This window comes from Pan troglodytes, chromosome 1, assembly GCF_028858775.2.
Source record: "Pan troglodytes isolate AG18354 chromosome 1, NHGRI_mPanTro3-v2.0_pri, whole genome shotgun sequence".
In the NCBI taxonomy this organism is placed as follows: domain Eukaryota; kingdom Metazoa; phylum Chordata; class Mammalia; order Primates; family Hominidae; genus Pan; species Pan troglodytes.
The window spans coordinates 177,023,444-177,035,837 of record NC_072398.2 but is presented as its reverse complement, the minus strand read 5'-3'; the positions used below and the strand labels follow the sequence as shown (position 1 = coordinate 177,035,837).

Here is a 12,394-nt window from a genome sequence, read left to right as displayed (position 1 = left end):
CCTCAGCCTCCCGAGTAGCTGGGACTACAGGTGCCCGCCACCATGCCCAGCTGATTTTTTGTATTTTTAGTAGAGATGGGGTTTCATCATGTTAGCCAGGATGGTCTCGATCTCCTGACCTCGTGATCCACCCGCCTCGGCCTCCCAAAGTGCTGGGATTACAGGCGTGAGCCACCGCGCCCAGCCAACATAATCTTTTAGCCCATATTTTATTGCAGCAATTCCACACTTGACTGTCTCATTCAAATGTAAGACTTTCAGTTGTTATCAAAAACCTCTCTTCTCCTTTTGAATCCTTAAAGGCAAATAGAGGGCAGGAAACTTGAGGTTGCATTTGCAATCCAGGGCTGTAGCTGCAGTCCAAGAGGTTTTGTCAGCACAAAGGGGTTCAGGTCAAAAGTAATGAGCTTGAAAAAATAAATGAAAATAAAATAACTGGGTAGGTGCAGGCACTTGCTATCTTGGGGTTAAGTCACAAAGCTACCTGCCAGAAGCAAGTGTCTTTGCAACTGAATTCCAACCTTACGAAAACTCTCTTCTCCCTTGTGTTGAAACCCCAGTGATTTTTAATCCCACTGGTGGTAACAGGGAGGCAAGTATGTTTTCCTTAAAATATCACTTTTTGTTGTTGACATAATAGTAATAGCTACTATTTCATGAGGTCTTGCAAGATGCCATGGAATTTTAAAATATTGTTTCTCTTTTTCTTAATCATCCTGAGAAGAATTTTGTAGCCCCATTTTGTAGCTGGAGAAATTGAGGCTCAGAAAGGTTAAGTAACTGTCTCACAATCACACAAGTAATTGGGCTGTTAGAATCCAAACTCAGGTCTGGTCTGTGCTCTTTCTATTGCTTTTCCACTGTACTGTTCCAAACCCTTTAAGGGAAAATTTGGAAGACTGGTTGCAAGCAAGAACCTAGAGCTTTGATTATGTCCTGGATTAGCACCTAGTAATGTCTGTGGCCTCACATGTTTGTTCCTCAACCTTGAGTTTCGTAATGTTTCTTAATCACATTACACAGTGTTATGTCCTTTGCAGAGAACCCTTGTTTCAGAATTACTAAAAATCTTTTGGTTAATTGATCAAAGTATATGTGTTTTCCTTTCTCTGATTGCCAGTAATCCTCTAAATCCCCATTAACACACTTCAACTCTGTGATTGGAAGGTGGAAAACAGCAGCTTTATTTACAATGCAATTAAAATACATCTGAGTAAATAAGGCTCTTTTGTGTACCCAGCTGAGCTCGGTCTCCAGGCAGCTTAGGTTCCACCCTTTAAAGGGGTATCAGTGCCTCAGACCATCTGTACCTAGCTGTCAGGCTGGTGATTAGTTTGAGTACATCTTTTTTTGGTTGGAAGTAGGAAGAAAAGAGATTAACTCCTCTCTTGCCCTCTGATTATTCCATCCTGTTTTTGGCAGTTGTGATCCTGCTGATGGAAGAGAGGTATGTACTCTTTTAGGTGTAACCCCACTGATCCTAACACACCATCTTGCTGTGGAAACTTCCAGACATTCAAGAGGAAGGTGGATGAGAGAGGCCTGCTCTTGCCACAAGTCAGTTTCCCTGTCCTGTTAGGTTCCTCTCCTCTCCATTTCCTGTCACACCTAATCCCTTTCATTTTTTCTCACTGACCTCATCTGAGATAGATGAACCACTAGAAAGCAGGGTGGAGGCCCCAGCCTGGGCTGTGGAATGCTGTTTTGATCTCCTTTCCCTCTCCAGAGGCTTCCCTGATGCTTCCTGATAACAACTTGGCAAGGTGCTGCAATGTAATTAAGTTGCTCGTGCTCAGGGTTTGTCTTAATATCCATCTAGACTGGAGTGAGTCCTTGTAGCAGTCTTGCTGTACATACTTTTGGAGTAAAGTTAGGATAACAGGCACAGGGGAGTGTTCAGGAAAGATAAAATGTGATGTGCCAAATATCTCTTGGTATGTTCTTGGGGACATGCAGATTGGAAACGAGAGTTCTTGACCTTGCTCCAGTTTTCAAATCACTGGATGTTGAGCATTAGATTAAAAGCAACTATAAAAGAATTAGTAATTAAAAATTCGAGTATCCTAAAGTTTGGAAATTCTCAGGTAAGGTCCCAACACCAATGCCAAGGTCTGCCTGATAACAAAGCAGGTGTTTCACTTGTGACTTTCCTTTGCTAATATACATTTATTTATTTATTCAAAATTTTTATTCTACCATCACATAAAAAGATGTTCAAGGCATTTACTAATTAAAAAATTCAGCCTTTGCCCTGATAGTAATTAGTGAAGTCTGCTTATTCCATAGTACTGTGTCCTGATGGGATGGTGGGATATTGACTATGATACAAATCCACAAATGGTAATGCTTTAAGAGTAGTGAGGGGAAGCTATTGATTGCTCTCCACGCTCCGTAGGTATCTGGTGATTTCAGAAAAACTTGAGGAGATTAAGTCTTTCCGGGAGCTGACCTGCCTGGATCTTTCGTGTTGCAAGCTTGGAGATGAGCATGAACTTCTAGAACATCTCACCAATGAAGCCCTGTCTAGGTACTGACCTGTCACCACTTGCAGATGAATTGTTTCAGTATTGTTTTAAAGGCTGATCCAACAGGATTATCTTCAGGAGTGCTGATTACTTCCCATTCTTATGTTGATTTGCTTTTTTTTCCTAAAACATTTTTAATCTCCATTTACTTGGTATAAGCAGTATAGATTAGACAACCCTTAGAAAGTCAGTCAGTTGACTCAAGTCAGTTAGTTGACTCTTTTTTTCTAAGTAACTTTTATTTTAATATGTAATACTTGAAGCTACGTAGGTTAAAAAGTGGTTTTGCCCCTTATTTATTTATTTTTATTTTTATTTTTTATTTTTTTGGAGACAAAAGTTTCGTTTTTGCCGCCCAGGCTGGAGTGCAATGGCACGATCTCAGCTCACCGCAACCTCCACTTCCCAGGTTCAAGCAATTCTCCTGCCTCAGCCTCCCAAGTAGCTGGGATTACAGGCATGCACCACCACGCCCAGCTAATTTTGTATTTTTAGTAGAGACGGGGTTTCTCCGTGTTGGTCAGGCTGGTCTCGAGGTCTTGACCTCAGGTGATCCTCCCGCCTCAGCCTCCCAAAGTGCTGGGATTACAGGCGTCAGCCACTGCGCCTGGCCCTATTTATTTATTTCTTTAGACGGAGTCTTGCTCTTGTTGTCCAGGCTGGAGTGCAGTGGCGTGATCTTGGCTCACTGCAACCTCCACCTCCAGGTTCAAGCTATTCTCCTGCCTCAGCCTCCTGATAGCTGGGATTATAGGCGCCCCCCACCACGCCGGCTAATTTTTGTACTTTTAGTAGAGATGGGGGTTTTGCCATGTTGGCCAGGCTGGTCTCGAACTTCTGACCTCAGGTGATCCACCCACCTTGGGTTTTGCCCTTTATTTATCCAGTCCTAGTTTATTCTAGCAAGGGATGAGACATTATACCATAGTCAACAATCATTATCGTTTGCTACTTTAACTATCAATGAGCTACAATTATAAAGAAAATGAACTATTAAAGACAGCCAAAGAAATTCTTTTCAGGAGTCATGATTTAAAGAAATGGCCCAGTTCATACCATTCACAAATAGTCTGACTGATCTCAGGTTATTCTGGCCAGCAAAGAGGAGGACAGATGGATCCCTCTGTGGTTTTATAAACACCCAGAAGAAGAACAGCATTACAAACCTAGGTCTAACCTACTACCTGAGGCCTGCTTCTGACAGTGACACCTACCTACTGCCCCATAAAAAGATGCTGTTGTGTGAGGCTAGCCAGCACCAAGACTCAGATTTCTTATGTGAAAACGGAGCATATTAATATACCAATTCCAGCTTAGCATCAGATGGATTGGATTATGGGTATACCTTATTAACCCAAACTGAAAATCTAGATTGATAAAGCTGGTTAAATTTAGAGGATTGTTTGCTTTGCAAAAATAATTCTCATAGGAGTTCTTTAGCAGACTTTCCTGACATAGTTAGAATGTTTTTGATTTTCACACTATTTGTCAGAAAAGCAGCTTTTGTTTTAAAGTATATTTATCCCCTTAGTGGAAGTCCATTTACCTCATTCAACAATATACCTTTAGTGCCCTCTGCCCTCTGAAATTAGTACTGCATGACACTAAATTAACTCTCACTTGGTAACTGAAGTGGCACCAAAAAAATTTTTTTTTTTTTGTGAGGCAGGGTCATGTTCTGTCACCTAGGCTGGAGTGCAGTGGTGCAATCATAGCTCACTGCAGCTTTGAAATCCTTGGTTGAAGCCATCTTCCTGCCTCAGCCTCCCAAGTAGCTGGGACCACAGGCACACAGCACCTTGGCTAGCTAATTTTTTAAAATTTCTTGTAGGGATGGGGTCTCTAACTCCTGGGCCCAAGTGATCCTCCAGCCTCAGTCTTCCAAAGTGCTGACATTACAAGCATGAGCCACCGTGCCCAGCCCAAAAGAGCTTAACTTTGTTAAATGCATTGGGTATGAAATAGCAAGAGGTAGAGGATATGTTATATTTTTAAATGAAAATGTTGAAAGCATGTTTTTATACCTAGATTGTCTCAAACTCTCTTTGAGTAATTTATGTATGTACTTTGTTTCCCTAGTGTAACTCAGCTCCACCTGAAGGATAATTGTTTATCTGATGCTGGGGTGCGGAAGATGACAGCACCAGTTCGAGTGATGAAAAGAGGCCTTGAGAATCTAACATTATTAGACTTATCATGTAAGTTTTCTTTGAAATTATAGATTATTTTAATGTTGGAAGAATGGCCTTAGAGATCATGTAGTTCTTCCTCTTCATTTTAGAGGTGAGAAAGGAAAGGTGACTTTCCTCGGTGCCATAGAAACTTGGTGGCAGAACAGGATTGAGGCCAGAGACTCTTGACTCCTGGCCAACTGATTTTTCCAGCACATACCACCTCTTTAGGGTAGGAAAAACCCTTACACATTCATCCATGCCACTCGCTGTGTGCAAACAGAGACACCTTTCATCATATTCATTGCATACTTAAAGGACATTTGACTCATCTTTATTTTCCTTGAGTCTCTGATCCTTGGTATCTGTCAGCTATGTCCTTTTTTATCAGTGTTTGCCTGATGAAAAGCTGGATGAACGGATAATTTACTCAGATTAACCAGATATTGACTCCAATGGTAAGAGGTTGACAGAGATCATTTACAATTTAACCGAGCATCCATTGACTCTATGGCAGGACAGTATGATGCCAAAAGAATAGAAAGAGCAGGGGTTTGAGGTCTGAGGACCCTTCTTGGTCTACCACTTTTACTACCAGTTATATACCTTCAGACCAGTTATTTAACCACTTTGAGCATTGGTTTTGGCCTTTGTAAAATGAGGATAATAATGAATGTCCTGGCTGGGCGCAGTGGCTCACGCCTGTAATCCCAGCACTTTGGGAGGCCGAGGCGGGCAGATCACGAGGTCAGGAGATCAAGACCATCCTGGCTAACACAGTGAAACCCCGTCTCTACTAAAAAGATACAAAAAATCAGCTGGGCGTGGTGGCCGGCACCTGTAGTCCCAGCTACTCGGGAGGCTGAGGCAGGAGAATGGCGTGAATCCGGAAGGCGGAGCTAGCAAGTGAGCCAAGATTGCGTCACTCACTCCAGCCTGGGTGACAGAGCGAGACTCTGTCTCAAAAAAAAAAAGAAATAATGAATGTTCTCCCTACCTCCCAGGGAAGTGTATTCATTCAACAAATATTTTTTGAGCATCTACAATGTGCCAGGCACTATGCTTATGTCCTTGAGGGCTCAATGCTAAGTGTAGTACTCTCTGACGTGAGAAAGTAATATATAAGAAAGGATTCTGAAAATAATGCAAGTTGGTAAGAGTGGTGATAGTATCTGTGTCTAAGTTCCCTTGAATATCTTTTTAAAATAAATAAATGCTTTTACTTTGGAGGTGAAATGGCCATGAATAAAGTATGATAAACCATTGTAATACATGTTTATGTATGTTTTCATATGGTTCCAAATTAAACCCTTTGGGATAACTACCTGGTTCATTTATTTTTCTGCTCACCCCCAACTCCTAGAAAGTAAGAGCTGTAAAGGATCTTTAGGGATCATTGAGTGTGGCTCTTTTATATTACAAATAGTAAAGATCAGACCTCTGTATTTAATTTACTTTGAAAAGTTTGCCAATTCAAATGTTTTATAGTTTATCATTGCCCGGACGTTTTTCTGAGCTTATTTTTGGTTGTCATTTTAACAACATTTATATTGTAACAGAATGCTACGTTGTTTTTGACATCTAGGTAACCCTGAGATCACAGATGCAGGCATTGGATACCTCTTTTCTTTTAGGAAACTAAACTGCTTAGATATCTCTGGGACAGGGCTCAAGGTAAGACTTTTGGTTCCTTCTCTCATTTTTCTAGACTCAACAATTTGATATTTTGCCTGTGCTAATTGGTATTTAGAAAGGGCTGGTATTTATGATGGTCTTTATTTACTACTGAAAACAAGTAAGAATTAACCAAATGTATTTGCATTTCTGATCTGTCTCTGCCTCACTAGGACATCAAAACCGTCAAGCACAAGCTCCAGACCCACATAGGCCTTGTTCACTCCAAAGTGCCTTTGAAGGAATTTGATCATAGTAACTGCAAGACAGAGGGCTGGGCTGACCAGGTACTCCAGATTTTTCTTCCTTGCGGTTGATGCAGCTTTTCATCTTAATTCCAAGCGTCTTATCCAACACATTGAATAAACAGTAATCCACTTGGTAGTCCTTGGCTAAATTGTCATCTTCATGTCAAATTGGAGACACTGATGGGCTATAACTGGCCCACGTGCTTAAAGAATTGGCGCCAGACCTTATATCTCATGCTCTGGTCACTAGGTTGTGCCTTATCTTTACTGGACCTAGGAGAAAATGTCATCTTACAAATGACTCAGAAAATAAGTGAATTCTGGCTTGCTATACAAAAAAGCAGTCTGACCCAACTTCAGAAGGACAGATTCTCTTAGTAGTGTGTATATACAGGAGAGAGAATAAACTCCGGTGTCATGCAAATAAGGATTCAAATATGATTCTTCTCTTTGTTTCGGGAAAGTTTCTTACCTCCCACAGCCTTAGTGAGGAGGTGTCTTTCTTGTCCTTCTCTCACTGAGTCTTAACAGTGAGAGAACTTTACTTTGACTTCCTTTTGTCTTGATGGTCTTTCTTCACTTGGTAAAGTACAGACTTAAGTGAGATTCAGAGTCTTCTATGAAAATTGGAAGTGTGAAAGTAACCAAGTAGGACAGCACAAGTAGATGCCACCTTCCCTGTGGCTGGGGCCTTTCTCCCTTAGATGCTTTTAACCAATGTTTCTTGGTGGAGGCCTAGAGGACCCACCAAACTGTCCTGGATCCCCTCTTAGCTCCAAGCCATACTGCAGGATGGTAGAACTATCCACCTGCTGGATTGTAGCATCACCTCTCCACAGGTAAGCAGGGAGACTGGTGAGTCGTGTTTCAGAAGCACACTGAGCTTGGTCCAGAACATGCATGATGAAATAATTATCATGGTGCATTGCCAGACAAAGTTTCTAGTGCTGTATGAGACCTAGATGCATCCAGTGGATGTGGGACAGGTGTGGGATGGTCTTACAAAGGCTTGCTGCAGTTTGGTAGCAGGTGACATGGTGGAAAGAGCATAGGCTGTGGAGTCAGAAAGACCTGAGCATGGAATCCTGGCTCAGCAACCCCATAGCTGTACAACCTAAGGCAACTTTCAGTCTCTCTGTGTCTTCATCCATAAAATGCAGAAACCAGGACCTCTCTTGAGCAGGGCTCAGGAAGGATCAAGTAAAACACCTAGCAGCCTGGCCTGAGAGTAAGTTGACTGGACCAGTGCAGCTTCCTGCCCTCCGCCCTCAGCTGGGCCCCTAGGGCGTGGCAGCAGTGCTTTGCCTATGTCTTGGGGATCTGTTATTGAAACTGTTTCAGGCTGATTCCACTCACCTGTCCTCATTCTCATCTCACAAGGGTCCACTTACTTCCCTATTTCTGTCTCAGAATTTCTCCATTTCTTCAACCGTATTCCACTTCCCTTCTATCCGAGAGAACAAGTATGCTCCTTTATTCCAGTCACAAGCCCTTTTTTTCTTTTTTAAAAAATTCTGTTCCCTAAGATCTCCAACTTCCCTTGTGATATTTACTAATAATTATTTTCCCCTCCTGCCCCCCCCCCCCACATCTTCATTGTCCCCCTTTGTTGGCTATCTGCTTTCTGTGGATAAACACAAGGTGTCCTTATTCTAGCTTGGTCCTCATTCCCCAGTGCAGCTGTGCATTGTTTCCTGTCCAGTCTGTCCCACCCACTCCTTGCCTGCTAAGTTCTTACTCCCTTGCGATTTAGTTCTGGCCTCCCCTGCTCTCCTGACAGTGTCTTCTTGAAGGTGATATTCTTCACCTTCCTTGGCTTTCCTGCAGCATTCGATAGAAACATGCATGACTTATGATTTTTCTCTGGGCCTCTCTCCTGGCTCTCCCCCAACTTTCTCACTCCTCTGGCTATGACTGATTCCTCTTTCTTCCTCTCCTCTTCTCCCACATCTCCACACTCCCCAGGTGCTCTTTCACTGTTCTCAGAGCTCCAGCTGTCCTTGCGAGGATGACTCTGCATTCCTCTCTCAGACACTAGACTCATTCCCAAGTATCCTCTGTAAATCTCCACCTGCCACCTCAAATTCAGCTTGTCCCGAACCAAACTCATTTTCTTCTTCCCCATCCCCGACCAGCTCTTATTGACATTCTTATTTCTGTTTAGCGGAAGGAAGCACCATTTTCCCTATTGCCCACTGAGTCAACATGTTCTATTAATCCATCCTGGTGTTCCCTGAAATCTGTTCCCATTTTTATAACCAGAAAATTATAGAAAAGATGGCAACTAATATTTATTAAGTGCCTTTTGTGTGCCAGACACTGTGCTAAACTCTTTATGTGTATTATCTCCTTTAATCCTTAAAACAGCCCTATGGAATGTGTACTATCATTGATCCTTACAGATGAAGAAATTGAGACTAAGAAATCACTTGCCATGGGTCCCCTGGCAAATAAGTGGTGGAGCCAACTCTGGAACTGGTTTTTTGTTTGTTTTTAAATAGAGATGGGGTTTCACCATGTTGCCCAGGCTGGTCTCGAACTCCTGGGCACAAGGGATCCTACCACCTCGGCCTCCCAAAGTGCAAAGATTACAGATGTGAGCCACTGTGCCTGGCCTGGAACTGTATTTTTTTTTTTTTTTTTTTTTTTTTTGGAGACAGAGTCTCGCTCTGTCGCCCAGTCTGGAGTGCAGTGGTGTGATCTTGGCTCACTGCAACCTCCACCTCCGGGTTCAAGTGATTCCCATGCCTCAGCCTCCCGAGTAGCTGGGACCACCATGCCTGACTAATTTTTGTATTTTTTAGTAGAGGCAGGGTTTGACCACGTTGGCCAGCCTGGTCTCAAACTCCTGTGATCCGCCTGCCTCGGCCTCTCAAAGTGCTGGGATTACAGGCGTGAGCTACTGAGCCTGGCCTGGAACTGTATTCTTAAACTCTGTGTTGGGCTGCCTATGTCCTGAAAATGTTTTTCTTGACTTTTTTAGTGGTCATTTCATTGCAGTCCATAATAAATATTAAATTTAAAGTTCTTGTTATTCATGGTATATTGAAATGATCATTTGCTTTTCTTAATGTATAGTTTATATTCAGGCATATTTCTTTTTTCTTTTTTTTTTTTTTGAGACAGAATCTCTCTCTGTCACCTAGGCTGGAGTGCAGTGGCACTGTCTCAGCTCACTGCAAGCTCCGCCTCCCGGGTTCACGCCATTCTCCTGCCCCAGCCTCCCGAGTAGCTGGGACTACAGGCGCCCGCCCAGCTAATTTTTTTTTTTGTATTTTTAGTAGAGACGGGGTTTCACTGTGTTAGCCAGGATGGTCTCGATCTCCTGACCTCGTGACCTGCCCGCCTCGGCCTCCCAAAATGCTGGGATTATAGGCGTGAGCCACCGCGCTCGGCCACATATTTCTGAAAGAATTGGTAGCAGCTTATAATAAAAAAATATTTTTAACAGTTTAAAAAGTAAAAACTGATCATGGTATGTTATGAGAATATGGAAACATGGGCATTTTACATACAAAAGTTTGAGTTATAGTTGGCATATTTTAAGGCACGAGAGTAAGTCTAGGAATGTGTGGAAAGTGTTATGACTAAAGTTTTAAGTTTTAGTATTTAGTTTAAGGATATGTAATTTATTTCCAGCTTGGAATAAAGATGAAAATAGACAGGGAAATCAGCTTTATAGATTTCCCTTAGTCATGCAGATACATATATCCAACGTGTTTGCATTCTGACTCGACTCCTGCATTAGAACAGAAAATGCAGACTTGACTTGGTTCTTATTCTTATCTGAAGTAAAATTTACCAGAGGGGTTTGTGTTTATGGAGAGGGAAAAAGGGGGAACAAGAAAGGCTTGAGATTAAAATCTCAATATTTTGTTTGGATTCACATCTTTCCAAATATGTTTCAGATCGTTCTGCAGTGGGAGCGTGTGACTGCGGAAGCTGTGAAGCCACGGGAAACCTCGGAGCCTAGAGCAGCAGCTCAGCGCTTCTGTGAGAAATTCCCTTTCCTTTGAAGTTTTTTGCCCTTTATTTGCATCCTTAAAGCAGTTCGCTTGTTTTCCCTCCTTGGAAAAATTAATTATGATAGTATTGGCTTATTTATGATCACCAAGACTTGTATTCCCTTAGCATAGCTTACAGTATAAGTTCACACTTAGCTTTGAGCAGCAGCACCAGGAAGACAGCTTTTTAAAATTACTTACTTACGTACCATCTTGTTCCAAAAAAGATTTGTGGTGGTACAAAAGCTATATAGAATACAGAAGATGAAAAAGGAATTGAGTGTAGCCAGAGGGTGGAAGCAGCCCTGGTGTCCATCAACAGATAAATGGATAAACAAAATGTGAAATATACATACAATGTATTTCAGGCTTTAAAAGTAAGGAAACCGACACAACATGGATGAGCCTGCAAGATGTTATGCTAAGCAAAATAAGCTAGTCACAAAAGGACAAATATTGTGTGATTGTTCTTGTATAAGGTACCTAGAATAGTTAGATTCGTAGAGCAAGCAGAGTGGTGGTTGTGACTAGGGAGGCGGGGGTGGCACGGGCAGGAATAGGGAGTTATTGTTTAATAGGTACAGAGTTTCATTTGTACAAGATAAAAAGAGTTCTGGAGATGGATGGTGATGATTGCACAACAGTGTGAATGTCCTTAATACCACTGAACTGTACACTTAAAAATGGCTAAAATAGTAAACTTTATGTTATGTATATTTTATCATGATTTTAAAAGAAAAGGAAGTAAATGATGAAATCAAAGTGAAGGAAATGTAAAGGTACTAAATAAGAATCCAGGGCATACCAAAAAAATGTAAAATAGGTTTTATCATTTGCTATTTGGCTCTTAGAGTCAAATCCAGATTTCGAATAATGAAGGCTGTCATTTTTGTGGCCTTTAGTGTGTGTCAAGCATTGTGCTAATCACTTTATGTACATTATTTCATGTATCTTCATATCACCCTTATGAAATAGGTTTTGTATCCCTCTAGAGGTGATTAAACAGAATCTCAGACAAGTCACTTACCCACGGTCACTTCTAGGAAGCAGATCTAGGATTTAAATCCCAATCTGTCAGACTGTAGTATGCCTCCAACCTGTGCCGCCATGCACACCGCAGCGACCTCACAGGCACTCAAGGCAAAATGCAATCAATGCAGATATCACCCTGTTTGGGCCTTTGTCATATCCCTGGGTTTATCCTAGACTGATGAGGGAATTAGCATATGCCAGTGTAGTGAACTCATCACCCCTCCCTTCTGTCACAGATGGGAAGCGGTCTCGAGCAGAAGCCCCACTGAAGTGTACCCTGGCAGACACCCACATGAACTCTTCCGAGAAACTCCAGTTCTATAAAGAGAAAACCCCAGATTGCCATGGGCCAGTGTTGAAACACGAAGCTATCTCAAGCCAGGAGTCAAAGAAGAGCAAGAAGAGACCTTTTGAGGAGTCAGAGACAGAACAGAATAACTCTTCACAACCTTCAAAGCAAAAATATGTATGTCTTGCTGTGGAAGACTGGGACTTGTTAAATTCCTATTGATTAGTAGATACAAGTTGACCTTTCTCTGGCCCCCAGCTCTAGTGTTTGAGTAAAGGAGACTGAGGATGATTTACTTTTTGTTTGAATTTACCTATGGCATTAGCATAGTAAGCAGATATTTCTACTTTTGTGGTGTGGGAGGGGAATGCTATGGAAGTATGTAATAATTTCTAATGTATATTTTCAATACATAGTAATTTTTTCAAATAAACATTTTTGCTGTCCTTAA

The 12,394-nt window shown here is 41.9% G+C and overlaps 1 protein-coding gene across 6 annotated transcripts in view; it reads left to right on the top strand.

Annotated features, from left to right (window-relative positions):
* Positions 1-12,394, top strand: part of LRRC42 (leucine rich repeat containing 42) — a 22,247-nt gene extending 9,853 nt beyond the window's left edge. For all 6 annotated transcript variants that reach the window (XM_513419.9, XM_054683132.2, XM_003949426.6 and 3 more), the window contains 6 exons: positions 2,396-2,527; positions 4,605-4,723; positions 6,282-6,370; positions 6,544-6,657; positions 10,527-10,611; positions 11,891-12,394. In XM_513419.9, the coding sequence (XP_513419.4) occupies positions 2,396-2,527; positions 4,605-4,723; positions 6,282-6,370; positions 6,544-6,657; positions 10,527-10,611; positions 11,891-12,165 (814 nt within the window). In that variant the 3' untranslated portion in view covers positions 12,166-12,394. The remainder of the gene's footprint in view (positions 1-2,395; positions 2,528-4,604; positions 4,724-6,281; positions 6,371-6,543; positions 6,658-10,526; positions 10,612-11,890) is intronic.